We start from the raw sequence: 18,672 nt of genomic DNA, 5'->3' as shown, positions 1-18,672 counted from the left end.
CAGGGAGGACCCTGAGAGCAGGGCCAGGCTGCCTGCCAGCAGCTCAGGTAGTGCTGAGTCCCAGCTGATACCCCAGGGACTTGTGACGTGATTCATGCCAGATCCTTGCACAGGGGCTGGTGATTTATGACTCCTGAATCTGGTGGGGTGGGGGTGTGTGTGTTGGGGAGGTGGAAGTCCTGCTCTGTGGGGACAGAGCGTTGCACAGGGCTGTGCCCCCAGGGGATGTCCATGGGATAGAGGGTTGGGGTGCCAGCGCGCTGGGCACTTACCTAGCTCCGGATCAGGCCCCAACAGTTGGTAGGGTGCAGCCACTGCCCTGCAGAGAGGTGGGGGGCTGAGGAGCCATTCCCCTCCCTATGGGGGTCAGCAGCAGCACTGCCCCCGAGAGCGGAGATGCTTCAAGGGGCCAGGCAGGCACCAGCCCCTCCCTGCCGGGCGTGTCACCCTGCCCCTCGTTACCCAGCCTTGGGGGTGGGGCAAACCCTGAGCCTTGGCCCCTCCTAGGACCTGCCCCCAGGGCAAGCACAAGAGATGAGCGAGCGCTTTCTAGAAAAGGTTTAATGGCCCATCGCAATATATTAATTTATGATGCATATTTTCATAAAACAATTTAAAAAACCCACTTGATTGGAAGGAAAGGGGTGAGGGAGGGGTGGGTCTGGCCCAGGGGTGGGGCCTGAGAGGGACAGTGTCTAGTCATTTGGTTCCCCACAAGGGTGAGGGAGCCCCACAGACGCGGGAGGGGCAGGGCTCAGCGCTCACGTCTCCACTCCCGGCTGCCACCTTTCCTGCAGTGGGGATGGGGCTCCCAGTGTCCTGGCCTGGCCCTGCCAGAGAGGAGACAGGCTGGGGCAGGGCCTGGCTGGCTGCCAGGGCCTTCTGAACTCCCCGCTGCCCCCATGCCAGTGAGGTCCCACCCAGAGGGAGGCCGGCGCTCTATAGGGTGAGGAGCGTGCCATCCTCCTGCAGGCTGTCTCCGCGGCTGCCATTGGCACTGCCCAGCAAGTGCAGGGAGCCAGGCAGCGCCAGGATCTGCTGGCAGGTCTTGTCCAGGAGGCCGCCGTTGGGGCAGCGGGCGGCGCCATCGCTCTCGATGACCAGGTCCCCCTCATCGTCGCTCTCGCCCTCGGCCGTGCTGTAGTGGCTTAGGTAGTGGGAGGCGGGGCTGGGCGTGCTGTCTGTCGAGACGCCCGAGCTGCCCGAGGCCTTGCTGCTCCGGATGACGTTGTTGCGCTGGTTGGCCGGCTTGACGGTGACGATGAGGTTGTGGCTGTTGGCCACCATCATGTCCGTCACCTGGTCCAGTGACTTGCCGGCCACGTCGATGCCGTTCACCTCCAGGATCTCGTCGCTGACGGCCAGCAGCCCGGTGCTCTCGGCCAGCCCGCCCTTCACCAAGCGGGAGATGAAGATGCCAGGCACCTTCTCGACACCCTGGGGTGCCACGCGCACGCTGACGCCGTCACGGATGTAGAAGCCCAGAGGCTTGTCAGAGCCGTGCTTGTGCAGCCGGACGCGCCGGTGCGTCTCGGGCAGGATGTCCACATCGATGATGGAGGAGATCTGCCGGAAGTCCTGGGGCAGGCCGATCAGCAGCTGCTGCTTGGCCCGGTGGTGCGCTGGCCGCAGCAGCCCCTTCTTCTTCCGCTGCAGGGAGTTGGAGGCAAAGACGCTGGAGTCAGCTTCTGCTGCAGGGAACAAGGAGAGCGCTGAGGTCAGACAGGAACCCACTGGCCCCAGCCAACCCCGGCCCCTCCTGGAGGCAGCGCCCCAGCCAGGCCCCACAGCCAGCTGCCCCAATGCAGCAAGCAGCTGAGATCAGGAATTTGATCCACAGCCCAGGCTCACGCAGGGCAGAAGCCCCTCCCTGCTTTGGCTTTGCACTTGTCTTTCTGGGTTATTTTAATGACATGGAACCTCCAGCTCTGCCGGTGCCCCCCCAACTCCCGACCCACAGCCTCCTGCTATCCCAGCCCTGGGCTCCCCCAGGTCTGCTGGTGCCTCGCACTGCCGACCCGCAGCCCCCTGCTAGCCCGGCCCTGGGCTCCCCCAGCTCTGCCCTGGGCTCCCCCAGCTCTGCCAGTGCCCCTCACTCCCAATCCACAGTCCCTTCTAGCCCAGCTCTGGGCTCCCCCAGCTCTGCCGGTGCCCCCCACTCCCGACCCGCAGCCCCCGGCTATCCTATCCCTGGACTTCCTCTGCCACCCCTCCCTGGATGGAGACCCAAGTCCCCCCGAGGCATCAGGATGTTTCTCCAGGTATCACAGCCACCAACGGGGATGAGACTCCTGCATTCGTCCTCTTGGCTCTGCCCTGCTCCAGCCCCTGGGTGCTGCGGCATGGGCCAGGAGCCCCCTGCAGACCTTGGCAGCCACTCTGGAGCATGGAGCTGTCCTAGCCGAGGCAGCAGCTGGCATGGCCAACCAGCCCAGGGCTGCGGCGTCACTGGCTGCTCCTCACAGCCGGGCAGGAAAGGTCAGCAGTGAGACTCCATGGTGCCATCCCCGGGCTGAATTGGGTGGGGAACCCTCTGGTCTCTGCCAACCACACCAGCCCCACAGGGACCAGGCAGCTGCTTCTGCTCAGCCCTAGAACCAGTATCCCAGCCCCTCAGCTGGAACCCCGCCCATCCCCCGCAATAGCCCATGATCTCCACCCACCACCCTACCTGGAAGAGCCCCTCCTCCAGCAAATGCCCCTCTCCCTCCACCAGTGGGGCAGGCCTGGAGCCCTCTGATAAGGGCACAGCAAGGGTGGAGGGAGGGGAAGGACTGGGCTGGGCCCGTCACTCTCTGGGATCTCAAGCCCTCCCCCGCCCCTGCCGGGGATCCCAGCTCACTGGCCCGTGGGTGGCTGGAGAGCTGGGGGCAGGGGGCGTCAGGCATCCAGCTGTCCCAGCCCCAAGGGAGCAGAGTGGAGGGTTTCACACCCGGGCGGCTGTGCTTGTTACATCCCACAACCCCCCTCCAGGACATGGTGCGAACCCCGGTGTTCTGGGGAAATTGGATTCCCCTTGCCCCAGAGCCAGGCCCCGGCTGGTACCCGCTCTGGGCAGGCCGTGCTGTGCAGGGGACACGGGGCGGAGGGGGTCTGCTCTGCAGTTTCAGAGATGACAATATCGACATGGCACGGCCTGCCTGGGAGCACAGCAGGGGCCAGGACTCCCGGGTCTATCACACTGAGCAAGTCCCTTCTCACCCGGTGCCCCCCTCACAGCAATGGGAGAGGCACCTGGCAGGGCCGCAGCTTGGGGAGCCCAGGGACTGAGTTGTTTGCGTAGCCCCAGAGACACCTGCCTAGCCCATGGAGCCAACGGGAGCCTTCCGCTGGGCTATGCCTGCCCCAGCTCCAGAGCCGTGTGCCCCATCAGTGCTCCCAGCTGGCTGCCGAGAGCATCGTGGCCTTGCTCAGCACAGCCCCGGCACCAATCGCTCCTTCTGGGCACCAGCCAGGGCTGGCACTGCCCACACGAGCATCACGCCAGCCAGCTGCAGATGGCAGAACCCAGGACTGGCCAGGCTGGGGCAACAGACCCTTCCTCCCAGGGGTCAATGAGCCGGGCAGGCCTGGCACGAGGGGGCGAGCAGCAGCACCAAGCCCCATGTCTGCCCCAGAGCTTCATGGCAACAGGGTTCCAGCCCTGCCCTGGGACGCCCGCAGCTGGGCAGCGTCCCTTGGGCTGAAGAGAGGGAACCTGGGGGTGATGGGAGCAGATCCACCTGGCCGTGAAGTGCTCCGAGCCTTTCATTCCATCCCCGCGCTGTCCTGACAGCCAGGGCTGCCCAGAGGGCTCAGGAGGCCTGGGGCAAGCGGGGGAGCTGCGGCGCTTGTACTCACCCAGCGGCAGTCCGGGTCTTCGGTGGCATTTCAGCAGTGGGAGGGGGCCCTTCAGTCGCGCCGTGTCTTTGGCAGCACTGAAGGGCCCCCCACCGCCGAAGACCCAGACCGCCGCCGGGCCAGGGCTCGTGGGGCCCCTGTGGGGTCCGGGGCAAATTGCCCATCCCCCGGCAGCCCTGCTGACAGCTCCCCAGGACATTCAGCCAGGTGCGAGGCCCGGCTGGCGTCACGCGGGCTCCTGCCCAGCCCCGGCTGCCATGGCAGCAGAGAGGGCAGTGCCATGGGAATGCTGCTATCGGGATTAGCTCAGTTAGACCAGGGGCCAAACAGCCAGCGAGGGGCAGATCCTCAGCTCTGCCCACTGCCGGGCTGGCACAGGGTGCTACTTGCCAGGGCCTGCTGGGTCACGTCAGCCCAGGGATGGGGCAAGGGGAGACAGTGCTGCCCGAATGCTCTGCGAGGCCCCTGCCCCGGACATCTGCCCAGGATCCCAACTCATTCGCCACCCTCACCAAACCCCAAACCCTTCCCTGCTTCTCTTTCCCTCCAAGGCCGCAGCATTCCCCCCCACCTCGACACCTCCCACAGTGCAGCCCATCTCCCCAAGCCCTCCCCCACAGGCCAGGCCAGCTCAGCCCACGGGCACAAAGATGCCAGTCCCAGATCTCTGCCACAGGCCCCTTGGCTCACACTCTGGGATGCACCCTCACCCCTGGGCTCCAGCCCATCCCCTGCTCCCCTCCAACACCAGACTGCCCTCTGCCCCACTGGGGGAGGGGGGCTGCTTCCACTGGGGCAGCAGTCAGACCCCTTGCCTGAGAGACCACTGCCCCCTCCCACTCCAGCTGCCCCTCCTCATGCCCTGCCCTACAGAGCAGCTTGTGCCCAGGGATCACATCATGGTCTGCAGCCTCAGCTGCCCTCACCCAGGTTATGCCCTTCACACTGGTGACGGAAGCCACGAGCCGAGATCCCCAGCCAGATCGAGTGCCAGCGTGCCACAGGGCAGGGCAGCTCGGAGCTGCCAGGCCCATGCAGCCAGGCCCAGAAGTGGACAGCCTGTGGCTGAGGGTGTGTTACCGTGCCAGGCCCGGCCCCACCACTTCCTCCTCAAAACACCCCTTCCCCTGCCCACATACTCCCATCGTTCCCCTCCCTCACACAGGAGCTGGCCACAGGGTAGCTGCTGACTCCCCCCAGCCTGTGGGGTGTGGGTGTGGGGGTCTCCCTGGGATAGCCCAGCCCTCACCCCAGGCTGACTGGCACATCAAGCATGCCTGATGCCGTGGCTCTGGGAGGGGGGAGCTCAGGACGCTCTCCGCTTGCCCCAGTCCCGGAGGAGCTGGCATTAGCTGACTCACATGGCAGCAATTCTCCTCCCTTCATGCCACTAGCCCAGCCCTGGGGACCAATGCAGCCTCTGATCGGGACGGGGCCCACACCAAGGACACCCCACTCTGCTCTGCCCTGGCTTGCTGCTGTCCCTCCCTGTGGCCGAGCATGTACTGGCACAGCGGTGGTTGACAGCAGCAGTGGGGCTGTACCCGCCAGTCGAGCTGGGCCTGGGGGATTACATGGCATGAGCCGGGTGGGGATTAGAGGAATCTGAATAACTCGGCTTTAAATTGTACTGCAAGTCATGCCCCATGGAGTTAACCCTGGAGCTGCGAGCTCCCACAAGCACCAGCTCAGGTCACCTGCATGCCAGCTTGGCCTCTTCCCGCTGGGGCAGAGAGCCAGGGTTGGCTGGCATGCAGGAGCCCAAGGGCATGTTCCCTGGCTCTGCTGGTTGCTCCCCCCATGTGTGTCCCAGGATGCCAGGGAGGATGGGGGGTGGATGCTCAGGGCAGCACCACCCAGCACTCTGAAGGCACCCATAGCAGAGACAGGGAGCCCACCCCTTGGAGCCCATCACCAGGAGGGGGGATGTCTCTATGCCAGGCCAGGCAGACGACCAGCTCTCGGGAGCAGCAGCCATGCCCCACAAGAAGCCAGGGAGATACAGGCTCCCAGCCTGCCCCCACCCCCCTGCACAGAGAGGGGATCCCATGGGACTGGCAGCTCACAGCCAACCCTCCTCCCCAGCTGGCTCCAGCTAGGGACAGGCCCCCGGTGCCCCTAGCCCAGGCAGCTGGCTCCACGGAGACCCATCTGCGCACAGCTGCCCCACGACCCCAGAACCCTGGCGATGCCAGCGCCCCAGTCCCAGCTGCTGCCACGGAGACTCCAGGCACAGTCCCCCCAAGCAGGGGGCTGCCTCTGCCAGCCAGGCAGGGCAGAGAACCCGCGACAAGGAGCAGGGTATGCTGGGATCTCCCAGGCGCCAACTGACACCAGCTCGGAGCAGCTCAAGGTGCCAAGGTTTGAGGCCCAAGAGCGAAGCTGAGGAGACAGCCCCCCCCACGGCAGCACGTCCTGAGTCCCTGGGGCTCCCCCCACAGGCTGAGTCTCTGGCCCACAGTGCGCCCCAGCCTGCCCCGGGGGGGGGGGGGTCAGGGCTGATCCGAGGAGGGGGAGTGAATGGGGGTGGAATTGAGCCCAGGGGGTGTCTCAGCCCACAGCTAATGACACCCCAGAGCAGAGTGCCCATGGGTTCATGGAGCCGTCAGGCTCATCCAGCCCCTAGCACCACAATGGGGTCAGAAGAGCAACGCCTACAGTCACTCACACCCCTGCCTGCACCTGGCAGAGACACCCCCCTGAGCTCCCCCAGCACCTCACTGGGGCATTGCAGCCAGTTCTGAGACCCCTGCAGCGCCTGGCTGCTCCTTGGTGATGTCCCCTGCAGGCAGAGCAGAGCGTGGGCTGCCAGGGCTCCTGGCTACAGGCCCCGCCAGCCAGCAGGTTTCTTTCCCAAGCGCCGTGAAGCTTTTGATGTGTTGTTTACGGACAGGTGCGGGGAGGCGAGAGCCTAGGCCGGGCTGCGCAGGGTCAGACCCCGGGGCCGTCCAGACCCAGCCTGTGAGCCTTGCCGGGGAGTCCTGCCTGGCTGAGCAGCGAGCGCCTCTCCCGGCACACGCCCGCCTGCAGGGGCTGCTGGCTATAAATATCTCGCCATGCACACACCACGCTGTATTTTTAGCCCAGGAGACTCGGCAAGGCCTTTCCCAGCTATTTCTGTGAGCGACTCTGCTGTCTGAGTCACTGGGAGATGCGAGCAGCTCAGCAGCCCCTCCTCTGGGGCAGCCACGGAGGCAAACGGGGTTGCCTGGTTGCCCCCGCCGACATAAGCCTGAGGAGGAGGCCACTGATGGAGCCAGAATCCACATGCCCAGAACACAGCCAGGGCCATTTCTTATCAGGCTGCAAGCTCCCCCCAACCCCGAGAACCTGCCTGGACCCACCGTGCCCAGCAGCTGCCCACAGGGCACCTGGCCCACAAGAGGGAGGTGGGGGGGCCCCACATCACAGAAGCTGTCCTTGGTCACAGTGGGGTCTCTGCCCCCATCCCGTCATTACTGCCCAGGGGCTGCTGCAGAGCAGTGCAAGCGTCAGTGGCCCGCGGGAGCAGATGGCTGGGCCTGGGAACTGGGGCCAGGTCTCTGCTGTGGAGGCAGGATCACTGGGGACTCACACCAACATGGGCTCCGTGCTTTGCTCCCTGCCGTTTACAGGGGCAGCACCCAGAGAAACGAGGCTGAGCAGGCAGAGCACAGGACTGGGACTAGGGAGAACTGGGCTGGGCGAGCCTGGGAAAGTCCCTGCCCCCCTGGTGCCTCAGTTTCCCCTTTGTGAGGTGGCGATAGCCACACTGCCCTCCTTCGCCACTGGAGAGTCCCAGCTGAGGTGTGGGAGTAGGGGGAACAGGGACAGGAGTGTTGGGGAGCACCTGGGCCCTGGTAACACTGTCAGGGACCCGGGGGCTCCGATGTTCCCCAGAAGCCGAGCTGCCTGCCCAGCCCTTTGCCACACCCCCCGCTCCCCACCTGCCGAGCTCCACCAGAGGACTAGGACATAGTACCTATGAGACACTTCAGGCAACACGCCAGTATTCCCCCTTTGTGGGTCCAGCAGAGGCACCCGCTCCTGGCTCCCAGCTCCTCAGCTGTCACCTCTCTCAGGCAGAGACGCGTGTCTCTCCACCCCGGACCAGGGCTTTTCCAGGCTGCACGGTTCTCTGCCGACACACAGTGCTATTCCCAGCAAGCCAGACTGTCTAAAGAGGCCTTTGATCTCTTGCCAGAAGCTTCGACCAGCTGTAAATTGCCCCCCGTGACAAGTCACCAGGCAGGCCCTTGTAAACCAGCACATTTATTCTTAAGATGAAAGCACTACAGAGAAAATAATAATAATTCCTACAAACATTCTAAAACACTTACCAGCGGTAACGCAAGAGTCTAATGGGGCCTCTGTATGCCAAAGCCCCTAGTCCTTCCCAGGAAGGATTGGGGCCTCCTTGAACAGAAGGGCCTGTCCAGCTGCTGGATCAGAAGCAGGTCTTGAGTCAGTTTAAACTCAGGCTATTGATCCAAAAGACCTTTCCTTGGATTCTCCAGAGGCCAACAGACAAGTTCGAACCAGTGCATGTGACCCTCTCCAGATGGCGGTACATCGGGGGGAAGGGGAGGGGAGTGAGTTTACCTCATCACTCTGCACTGTTCTTAGTTCGTGGGGTGAGCTGTGGCCACTAACCCCCATGGAATTACAGGCAAACCCTGGCCCCCCCATGACGACACAGAGAGATCTCCCAGTGAAACTGCAGGAAATTGCTGTATCCATCAGACCTGTCTTCAAAAAGGGGGAACAAAGAGGATCTGGGGAATTATAGACCAGTCAGGCTGATTCTGATACCGGGAGAGATATTGGAACAAGTTAGCCAGTCAGTCAGTTTGTAAGCACCTAGAGCAGAGGTTCTCAAACTGGGAGTTGGGACCCCTGAGGTGTTATGAGCTGTCAGCCTCCACCCCACACCCTGCTTTGCATCCAGCATTTATAATGGTGTTAAATATATAAAAAGCTGTTTTAAATTTATAAAGGGGAGGCGGGTTCACACTCAGAGGCTTGCGATGTGAAAGGGTCACCAGGACAAAAGTTTGAGACCCACTGGCCTAGAGGATAATAGGGTTACAACGAGTAGCCAGTATGGTTTTATCAAGAACAAATCATGTCATCCCAAGCTTTGACAGGGCGACTGACCTCACTGGATTGGGGGCGGGGGGGAGAAGCAGATGTGATCGAACTGTATTTTAGTGAGGCTTTTGCACAGTCCCACATGACATTCTCACAAACAAGCTGGGGCAAAGTGGTCTAGCTGGGTGCACAGCTGGTTGAAAGGCCATACTCAGAGTCGTTATCGATGGCTCGCTGTCAGACTGGGAGGGTGTATTGAGTGGAATCCCGCAGGGGTCTGTCCTAGGTCCAGGGCTAGTTAGTATTTTCCTTAATGATGCAGATAATGGAGCGAAGAGCCTGTCTGCAAAATCTGCACGACACCAAGCTGGGAGGGGTCAGGTGCACTTTGGAGGACAGGGTTACAATTCAAAACGACCTTGACAAATTGGAGAATTGGTCTGAAAGCAACGAGATGAAATTCAATAGAGACTAGTGCCATGTATTACACGTAGGGAGGGGAAAAACTCCAATGCACCAACACAATCACTGGGAAATAACTGGCTAGGTGGTGGTACTGCTGAAAAGGATCTGTGGCTCACAGCAGATTGATGACTGAATATAGTCAATGTGATGCAGTTGCAACAGGTCCATTCTGGGCTGTATTGGGCACCACATGTCTGGAAAGACGTGGACAAACTGGAGAGTCCAAAGGAGAGCAACAGAAATGATTAAAGGTCTAGAAAACATGATCTGTGAAGGAAGATTTTTTTTTAAATGGGTGTGGTTAGTCTGGACAAGAGAAGACTGAGGGGGAACTTGTAACCATTTTCAACACATAAAAGGTTGTTATCAAGGAGGAGGGAGAAGAATTGTTCTCTTTAACCTCTGAGGATAGGACAAGAAGCAATGGGCTTAAACTGCAGCAAGGGAGGTTTAGGTTGGACATTAGGAAAAACTTCCTAACTGTCAGGGTGGTTAAGTCCTGGAATAAATTACTCAGGGAGGTTGTGGCATCTCCATCTCTGGAGGCTTTTAAGAGCAGGTTGGACAAACCCCTGTCAAGGTTACTCGGCCCTGCCTCAGCCCAGGGGCTGGACTACGGGACCTCTCTGGGTCCCTTCCAGCCCGACACTTCTGCGATTCTACATCTGCTGCAGTGACAGGAAGCCTGGAGAGAGCGCTTCCTCCTCTGTGCAGCAGCTGCCCCTGCACGACTCCTTGGAGGGTTAAAGGAACAGATGCAGAGTCAGCTCTGCCCCGCGCCTGGGATAATACAGGGAGTCGCTGAGGGCAGCGTGTGCGCACGTATGCGGGGGCTGGAAGGGCGGAAGCTCCAGGACTGTGGGTTCAGGAGGACCCAGATCATCTCAGATCCCGGCAGAAAAAAACCACAACCCCTTGGCTCACAAGAGCCCACGGTGCCACCTCCCCACAGCGAGGAGCCATTGCCCAAGATGGCCAGAGCCTGCTCCTGGCCTCCTGCTTCCAACAGCCACTGTGCAGCGTGCACACGAGCCAGTGCACAGCCGGGCTCACACCTGGGAGTGCAGAAGTCCATAGCACTCAGCAGCGGGCCTGGGACGAGGCTTTGCAGAACAGTGCACTGTGTGATGGCACGTGTCATCCTGCACAACACACCCCCCAGCCCCAGTGACACCCGGCCTGCTGAACGGCAGGGGACCAGGTCGCGTGGAGAACTCCAAGTCTCACCCTCCTTGCCCTGGACTCCAACACGTCTCTCGCCAGGGGAGGTCTGCATGGCTGGTGTCTCGTCCTGACCCCAGACGGCAGGGGCCCACCCCACGCTTAGAGCCCCAGCACCTATCAGCCCCTCACTGGCAACCAAGGGTGTCAGAGCCAGAATCCGAGGCTCCTTGCTGGGCAGGCTGGCAGGGCCCATCCAGCATGTGGCCCTGGATGTAGAGTCAGAGATTGGGAATCTCCCCACACTCAGGTGGTCACAATAAATTGCTCACTAGCTGCCAGCACAGCATCCCCCCATGAACGGAGCAGCACAGTAGGGGCGGAGAAGCACAGCCTCAGAAGGAAGCCCCCTCCCCCAAACTTCCCTTTCCTAGGTTCAGCGCCCTCCAGCAATTTGCCCCAGGCCCTGGGCCCAGCAGGGGCCCCCACAAGAATATAGTGTTCCATAAAAAAAGTTGCAATACTATAGAAGGGGTCCCCCAAAATTGCTTTGCCCCAGGCCCACTGAATCCTCTGGGCGGCCCTATTCGGAGTGACCCCAGATCAAGTAGGTCTGGCTCCATCCCTCCCCTGCCTGTGCATCCCAGTTCATTATCCTACATCTCCACGGCACCTCGCTTCCCCAGAGCCGGCGCGGGATCACCTGCTCCACCACCCCCGAAACGCAGCCCGCTCTGGGGTGGGACGCAGCAGCTGCTTCGCAGCACAAAGCAGCAGTATGGACAGAGGAGTCCTGCACCCTACCAGAGCCGCAAGGGGAGTCTCGGCCGGTAGGAGGCGGCTACCCGGGCTGGGATCCAGGCAGGAGATCTCAGTACAGGCTGCGATTTAAGGGCTGTGCTGTGGATCTCTGAGGCTCTGTTTTCAGCCTGCCCCACACCCAGGGAACATGCTCAGGCCTGACACCCACCCACCCTGCTCAGGCAGCCCCACACTCGCCCTGTCTCCCCTCCAGCCACTGGCCGGGCCCTGCTGCTCTGCACAATCACAGGCTGTGGGGCCCCAGCTGCAGTTTTACCCAGTGAGGGGCCTGAGGCTGGGGTGCCCTGCGTGCCCATCCCATGCTCTGCTCCCAGAACAGTCTGGCTTTGACAAGGGAGGGGCTGCATGAGAGCTGGACACTTGCCCCAGGCCTGGGGTGACCAGATGTCCCGATTTTATAGGGACAGTCCCGATTTTTGGAGCTTTTTCTTACATAGGCACCTATTACCGCCCACCCCCTGTCCCGACTTTTCACACTTGCTGTCTGGTCACCCTACCTGGGCCGGAGACCAGCAGGTGGGACAGCTGCCGGGAAGCAGCACTGCTCTCCCCAAGCAGGTCAGAGCCAGACCTTTGGCAGCCCCCTAGCCCCAGTCCCCACTCTCATGCTAGCTCCCAGGAGGAGGTGGGAAGAGCAGAGGCAGAGCAGACACAGCTTTGGAGTCTGGGGGTAGCTTGTGGCAGTGCCCCCCGCCCAGCCTGCCAGTGCAGGGGAGCTCTGACTCCTTTCTAGCCAGTGCTTGAGGATGGCCATGTGCAGAGGAGGGGGTGGTTACCCAAGGGCCCCTCTCATCTAACTCCCTGGAACTTGCGGGTCCCACCGCCATTCCAGCTTCAGCAGAGGTGCCCCGAACTGGGAGGGCCCTGGAACCAGATCCTCGAGGACCTCTGGGGCACTCCCAGAGCCCAGCTCCCCAGCCCGAGGCCAGCACCCCGGTCTCAACCTTTCCCCAGGGGCAGGTGATGCGCACACATAGGCCCTGCTTACTGTGGGGCAGACCCAAGCTGGTCTCCTTTTCCCCTCTCAGGACATTGTCCGTTGGGGGCCTGCCCTCCAGCTGGCTAGTGTCAGAGCCTCAGCCCTCCATCTGCAGAGAGCATTGCTAGTGGGACCTCGGCAGGAGCCTCTCTGGGAAGGGGGGCCCAGGGGACGCTGCCTTCATCTGGGCCAGCTTTAGCTCCCACCCAGCCTGGAGGTGACCCGGATCCTGTTAAAACCCTCACATCAGCGGCTCCCAGACATCTCTCCCATCACTGTGGCAGGAGAGCCAGCCCGGAAACTCTCCGGAGCAGTTTGTTTTCACTGGGGAGTCCAGCCAGACTCCCCCACTCCCCCTGCCTTTTATCTTGGCGGCTCTGAGCACCCGGCCGACACAGCCAGCACCGTGCCGGCAGACAGACTGCTGGGCCGTGCTCTAGATCTGGGCAGTCTCCCACGCCTTCACGCTGGCTGCACTCAAGGGCTTTCCCAGAGCAGCAGGCTCAGCCCCAGCCCTCCCGGCTTCAGCTCGAGCGATAGTGCTGGCTGGGGGGCAGCAGGTGGGGAGCAGTGCCTGGCGGCACCATGCACAGCAGAGCCCCATGGCGGCAGGCCAGCTTGCTGCCTGCTCTGTACCCCAGTGGGCAGGATGGTATGATCAGCCCATGGCCTGCTCCCAAGCCAGCGCTCCAGGCAGCGGCTGCCAGACACTGGGTTTTAGGTCTGTTCACTCACAGACAAACGTGTGACTATGTCACTCAAAGTGAAGTCCCCCCGTTGCTCCCCCTTGGGGCGCCTGGAAGCCTGGGCCCGGCTGTGCCTGCACTCCTGGGGAGCGGAGGGCTGCTTTAGCACCTAGAGTCCAGGGACTGGAGCTGGCAGCTCCCTGATCGGGGGCAAGTCACTACCCCTTCTCTATGTGCCTCAGTTTCCCCGACCTGGGAAACAGGGCCAGCCTCACTTCACCAGGGTTGGGATTCGCTCAGATGGCAGGGGCTAGAGATGGGCCAAAGACTGGACATGGGCTCTGTCTTCTGCGCGTCCTGCGCTCTGATCCCACAGCGATTTGCCAATATTTTCCTCTGTAGCTGGCAGTAACCTCCCGCCCAGGAGAGTGCAGACTGGGCAGAGGAGGGTCAAACCTTCTCAGCCATCCCACAGGACAAACGGCTCCCAGCAAGTATTCAGATCCAAGAGAGTGAACAGCTCAGAGCTGCGTGGAGACCTGAGAGGAGCAGGAGTCTCCTCCCTCCAGTTCATGCTTTGAGAGCTCAGATGCCAGAGGCAGATGACTGGCTACTCCAAGCCCTTTAGGAACTCGGGGCTTCAGGTGCCCTGTACATGACAGCAGGGGAATCCCCAGCCCTTCAGTTCGTTTGGGGCGCCACAGGGCACCAGCAGAGCACGCCGCAGGCATCAGCAGGGATGACGTTTGGCATTTCAAAAGGCAACACTTTCGGAGAGTGGTACTCAAAGCAGTGCTGCGGTACAGCCCTAGAGGGTGCTGTGCTGCCCCTCAGAGCGGGCAGTCGATACCACTACTGGCTCTCTAAAGACCCACTGGCACTTTAGCCAGAATCATGATGTTCGCCCAGGACTAAATCTAGTTTACACTCAGTCTCGCAATCCGCTGACTAATCCTCCCTGCAGTGGTGATCGGATACTGTAGCCTCCACTTCCTGTCCTAAGCTCCTGTGTACATTTAAGCTTGTCCCATCCCAAGGAAGCTGCATTTCAGCAGTGACCGAAGTCACCCTAGCGCCTGCATGCATTAGACCATTGGAAGCACTCCGAGATCCTTCTAGATGAAAGAAGTTATAGGCATGCAGCAGATTCCCATAGGTTCACACGTATTTCATTTTGGTCTTATGATCTGCATATACGGGGTAGGGAAACATCTTTCATTACCCATCTCTGGGGTGGAACACCGTCACTGCTCAGCAGCACACAGCATCACTGTACGTCATGACAAGAAATGAAGAATGCTGGGACGAGATAAATCCAAGGCCCAGTGGTTTAGACTTTCACCTGCACTCTGTGGAAGAGAAGAGCTACCTTCCAGGAACTACATGTCCTTTAATTGAATTACCCTGCAGGGCAGCAAACCTGCAGGAGTTTAACTCTCTGGTATTTCTTCTGTTGAAATGTAACTAGTTTCACCCATTCCACAGAGTCATAGAATCACAGAATATCAGGGTTGGAAGGGACCTCAGGAGGTCATCTAGTCCAATCCCCTGCCCAAAGCAGCACCAATCCCCAGACAGATTTTTACCCCAGGTCCCTAAGTGGCCCCCTCAAGGACTAAACTCGCAACCCTGGGTTTTGCAGGCCAATGCTCAAACCACGGAGCTTTCCCTCCCTCCTCCTCAGCCTGTCCTGCAATACACTGCAAGGGCTTTAATCTGTGACCTCACACCCCAGAACCATCTCTCCCAGAGCACACAATCATTAAACAAGGCCCAGCACAGGAGGGAGGGCATAGGCAGGGGCCCCTCAGACACTTCACAGTTGCCCTGTTTGTTTGATGGGAACGATGCATCAATGTAGTTTGTGAGACGGGCAACAACTTCTGCATTTTGTTCATGATTCCGACACACTTCCCTGCCCTAGGCCGCCAGGCCCTGCTCGAGTCCTGGGGAGAGAGCAGGATGACCAGATGTCTTGATTTTATAGGGACAGTCCCGATATTTGGGGCTTTTTCTTATGTAGGTGCCTATTACTCCCCCCCATCCTGATTTTTCACACTTTCTATCTGCTCACCCTAGGAGAGAGCCATGGCTTAAGGAACTCTCGCAAGCTCTAAGAAAGGCCTCAGGGATTTTGATATTGCTGCCTTATAAAGCTCCAAGATAAACAGGTCCTGCTCCCACTCCTATGGATCCGGCCGGGTGGGCAGAGCCAGCGCCGGCGCTGCAGACGCAGCGACAGCCCTCGCTCCCAATGGGAAGAGAAGCAACTTCAGCTTGCAGATCCCCTGCGCCTGCCAGCGCCGCTGGGTTCCCAGCCGGGCTCAGAGGTCAGCGCAGTTCCAGAAACAGCACGAGGGGACACAGCTGCTGCAATCACCAGGGATAGTGCTACAGACTGTATTTTTAACAGGTCCTAGACAAACTTTTCCCCAGAGCCACGCTGGGGTAGGTTTAAGGAATAAACCGAATCCTCAAGTATCAAGGAGATTCTCTTTCTTTGACTATAATGATTTTATGACAGGTCAGATCACAGCAGGCCCTCCCACCCCCAAATGCAAGAGAAGGAAAAGGCACAGCCAGACCCCGCCCTCCCCAAATCACATCCCCTACCTAGGACGTTACTACAGGCACAACAGCTGCAAATATGAAGTCCACCCAGCCCCCCACACACACACTTAGGGTGACCAAATGTCCCAATTTTATAGGGACAGTCCTGATATTTGGAGCTTTTTCTTACATATCAGAGGGGTAGCTGTGTTAGTCTGGATCTGTAAAAAGTCTTGTGGCACCTGATGAAGTAGGTATTCACCTGCAAAAGCTCATGTTCCAATACATTTGTTAGTCTACAAGGTGCCACAAGACTCTGTTGCTTTTTTCTTATATAGGCACTCATTACCCCCTATCCCCTGTCCTGATTTTTCACACTTGCTATCTGGTCACCCTACTCCCACTGGACCACAAGTCACCATCAAAGCAAATGAACCAACACAGCTAACAGTTCCCATCAGAGCCGGGATATAAAATTTACTGGCTGATCACGTGTGCCAGTTGGCTATGCTCCCCTGTGCAGCAAGAGGTCCCAACACTGTAACACACAGCTGAAGTGCCTAGGCACCAACATATCGCAGAGTTATCACAAAACACAGGCTGAAAGTGGTCTGATGTTTAGTGCTCTGGAATAGCAGGTCAATGCAATCCACTCCCCACTTTCCCTTTGGAGGAAGCTCTCAGCCAGGTAAGGAACCCGAGGCCAATGTGGACAGCCAACGGTGCCCCGCTGGCCCCGACTTACCCCTCTTCTGGATGATGATCCTGAGCAGCGGGTTGGCGGAGGAGAGTGCCTTGTGGTAGTTATCGTCATTGTTGATGGGCAACAAGTCCCCGTGAATGTCCGTGTACCCCAACAACACATCCATGTGGGGAATCTGATGGACTGTTTGGATCAGCTGGTAGAACTCCTGGAAGCCGCCCACACTGGAGCGTTTCATAGCAAAGCGGCGGAACTCGGCATCAAACTGGGGGCAGAGAAGAGGGGTCAGGGCCAGAGACCAGCATGGCAGCCAGGGGGCTCTGCCTCAGCTCTGCCCCATGATTCACTTCACACCCAACCTATAGGGGATCAGTCAGGGGCTCTCACCAGCCGAGATGGCCAGGGCTTGGTGCCTGCATACATGGAATGAGGTCAGACTATGCTGGGTCCCCCACACCCACTCCTCCCCCAGGAGCCCTGAGCTTCACCCCAGCACCCTCAGCCCTCCAGGTGGCTTCTTCCCATCCCACACTGACTGAGTCACAGCTGCATTGAGGCACCCTCTGGCCCATAGGGGGTCCAGAGACCAAGGATATGCCTGGACCTAGCGTGTGGGAGGAGGAGGAGTCAGGCCAGTGGGAGAGAGGTGCCACTGGGAATGCCAGGTGGCACTGCAGAACAGAGGGAAGCTCCCAGGTGTGAGGAGGCCTGAACAGGGTCACACACCCAGGGCTCACCAGAAGCACTGCCTCTGCACTCGGCCAGTTCCAGCCACCCTTGCCCAGCATTACTTTGCAAGGCAGAGAAAGCAGACCCCTCACTCCCCTGTAAGCCAAGCTTCACGAGACCCGGTAGCCAGCACTCCACTTCCCCGGCTGGGTTTGCAGAGGCATCCCTGGCCAACTGAAAGCCTGGCACATGCAATTCCACAGTCACGTTTCCCCTAGGAGCTGCTGCCTACTAGAGCCTCTGAGCAGCAAGGTTAAAACCCATCCGGGGAGACGACTGTCAGGAGAGCCAAGTCCCCGGGTGTGCCCTGTGTCCCCTGCTCCCTCCTGCAGACAATCTACAATAACAAAATCTACACAGCAACTAGAGCCGCGGTGGCGTGACCACCGGGCAGACCTGCACTGCTGTGGCAGTGGGGACACTCAGACCCGTGGCACTAAGTCCCGGCTGGCAGCATGAAGGGTTAATGCGGGGGGGGTGCTGGTGCAAGGGAACTTCTCTGCCCTGCGCCGGGCACGGGAGGCTGCATATACAGCCCCTCATCTCTCCTCAGACAGCCCAGGCGCTTCCTCCCGCAACCTCCCTCATTACTGCTCCCCTCGGAAAATCAATCACCCACCCAACAGAGAGACAAAGGGAAGCCGATCAAAGCAGCAGGCGCAAGGCACTGTCCTGCCGCCGCTAGCCAGCCTCCAGCGGCACAGATGCCAGAGAGGAGGTCATGTGGGGGCACAGCCAGGAATATGCTTTTCTCTCCCCCAGGTCAGAGAGGCAAAGTTTCCGGCTGGCATAAGCCGGGCACAGATCTGCCCGTCCCTCCGCCAGCTCCGCAGGCGAGGGCCCTTCCTCGGGCAGCCCACGGGCGTCCCGGGGACGATGCTAGAGCTGTCAGGCTGCAGGACGGCAGCGCGGCTCTGTTGCAGCGTTGCATAACCTGCCGGCCCCTGCGAGGGCTTCGCGCCGCACAGGGCAACCGAGCTATCCCCCGCCGCCTCCGGGACTCGGGGCGATCCAGCACTGAAGGGCGATTTGAGCCCGCCTGGCTGCAGCCCCGTGCACGGAATAACCCGCTCGACCCCGCATCCTCCAGAGCGGTGGGGACGCGGGCTGAGTTGGCGGCAGCCGGAGCGCGCCCGTCCGGCCCCGGCTGCAGCCCCTGGCCGTGCGGGACCCCCTGCAACAGGGACCCGGGGCCTCCCCCGGGGCCGGAGGCTGCACGCGGCGCCCCGCGGGGCTCCGGGCTGAGGCGGGACGTGCGGGCGGTGCTCACCTTGCTCTTCACCTCGATGACGGGCTCCGGGCTCCGCGCCGGGGTGCGATGGTGCTTGGCCATGCTGGGCCGAGCTGGGCCGGGCCGGGCCCGGCTGCTGCTCCCGCCGCCTGCCCGCCCCGCACTGGCTGCGGCTCCTGCGGCCACGGGGGGTTTTCACCGACCATGACGTCATCCCGAGCAGGTTAGGGGTCGCCACGGGATTGGCGGAGGCCGGGCCCGGGGGCGGGCTCAGAACGTCCCCTGCGTCTGGATGGAAGATTGCTGACAACGTCGCCTAGGTAACGGGGGTGGGCGCGCGCCAAGGTGTAGTATCAGGGGCAGGGGAGGAGCGTGCCCCGGGGCGGGGCCGTGCCCCCGGGGAGGAACGTGTCCCGGGGGGGCCATGCCCCAGGGG

The 18,672-nt window shown here is 60.7% G+C and overlaps 1 protein-coding gene across 2 annotated transcripts; it reads right to left on the bottom strand.

Moving 5' to 3' along the window:
- Positions 1 to 543: 543 nt before the first annotated feature.
- On the bottom strand, positions 544 to 18,394 carry PARD6A (par-6 family cell polarity regulator alpha). Of its 2 annotated transcripts, none has more exons than XM_030581780.1 (3): positions 18,276 to 18,394; positions 16,319 to 16,541; positions 544 to 1,691 (listed from the first exon to the last, which is right to left on the bottom strand). In XM_030581780.1, the coding sequence occupies exons 1-3, from the start codon at positions 18,336 to 18,338 to the stop codon at positions 940 to 942; spliced, it is 1,038 nt and encodes a 345-aa protein (XP_030437640.1). In that variant the 5' UTR covers positions 18,339 to 18,394; the 3' UTR covers positions 544 to 939. The 2 variants fall into 2 exon arrangements, with proteins under 2 accessions (XP_030437640.1, XP_030437641.1); XM_030581781.1 differs by having other exon boundaries at positions 544 to 1,688.
- Between the last annotated feature and the right edge of the window lie 278 nt (positions 18,395 to 18,672).

Source organism: Gopherus evgoodei, chromosome 12 (genome assembly GCF_007399415.2).
Source record: "Gopherus evgoodei ecotype Sinaloan lineage chromosome 12, rGopEvg1_v1.p, whole genome shotgun sequence".
NCBI lineage: Eukaryota > Metazoa > Chordata > Testudines > Testudinidae > Gopherus > Gopherus evgoodei.
The sequence above is the reverse complement of the archived record's forward strand: the minus strand, read 5'-3'. Positions and strand labels throughout refer to the sequence as shown.

Coding starts and splice junctions, on each gene's coding strand:
- PARD6A (XM_030581780.1), bottom strand. CDS start 18,338: ATGGCCAAGCACCATCGCACCCCGGCGCGGAGCCCGGAGCCCGTCATC. Junction 16,542..18,275: donor TCATCGAGGTGAAGAGCAAG/GTGAGCACCGCC, acceptor CTCTGCCCCCAG/TTTGATGCCGAGTTCCGCCG. Junction 1,692..16,318: donor GATCATCATCCAGAAGAGGG/GTAAGTCGGGGC, acceptor TGTTCCCTGCAG/CAGAAGCTGACTCCAGCGTC.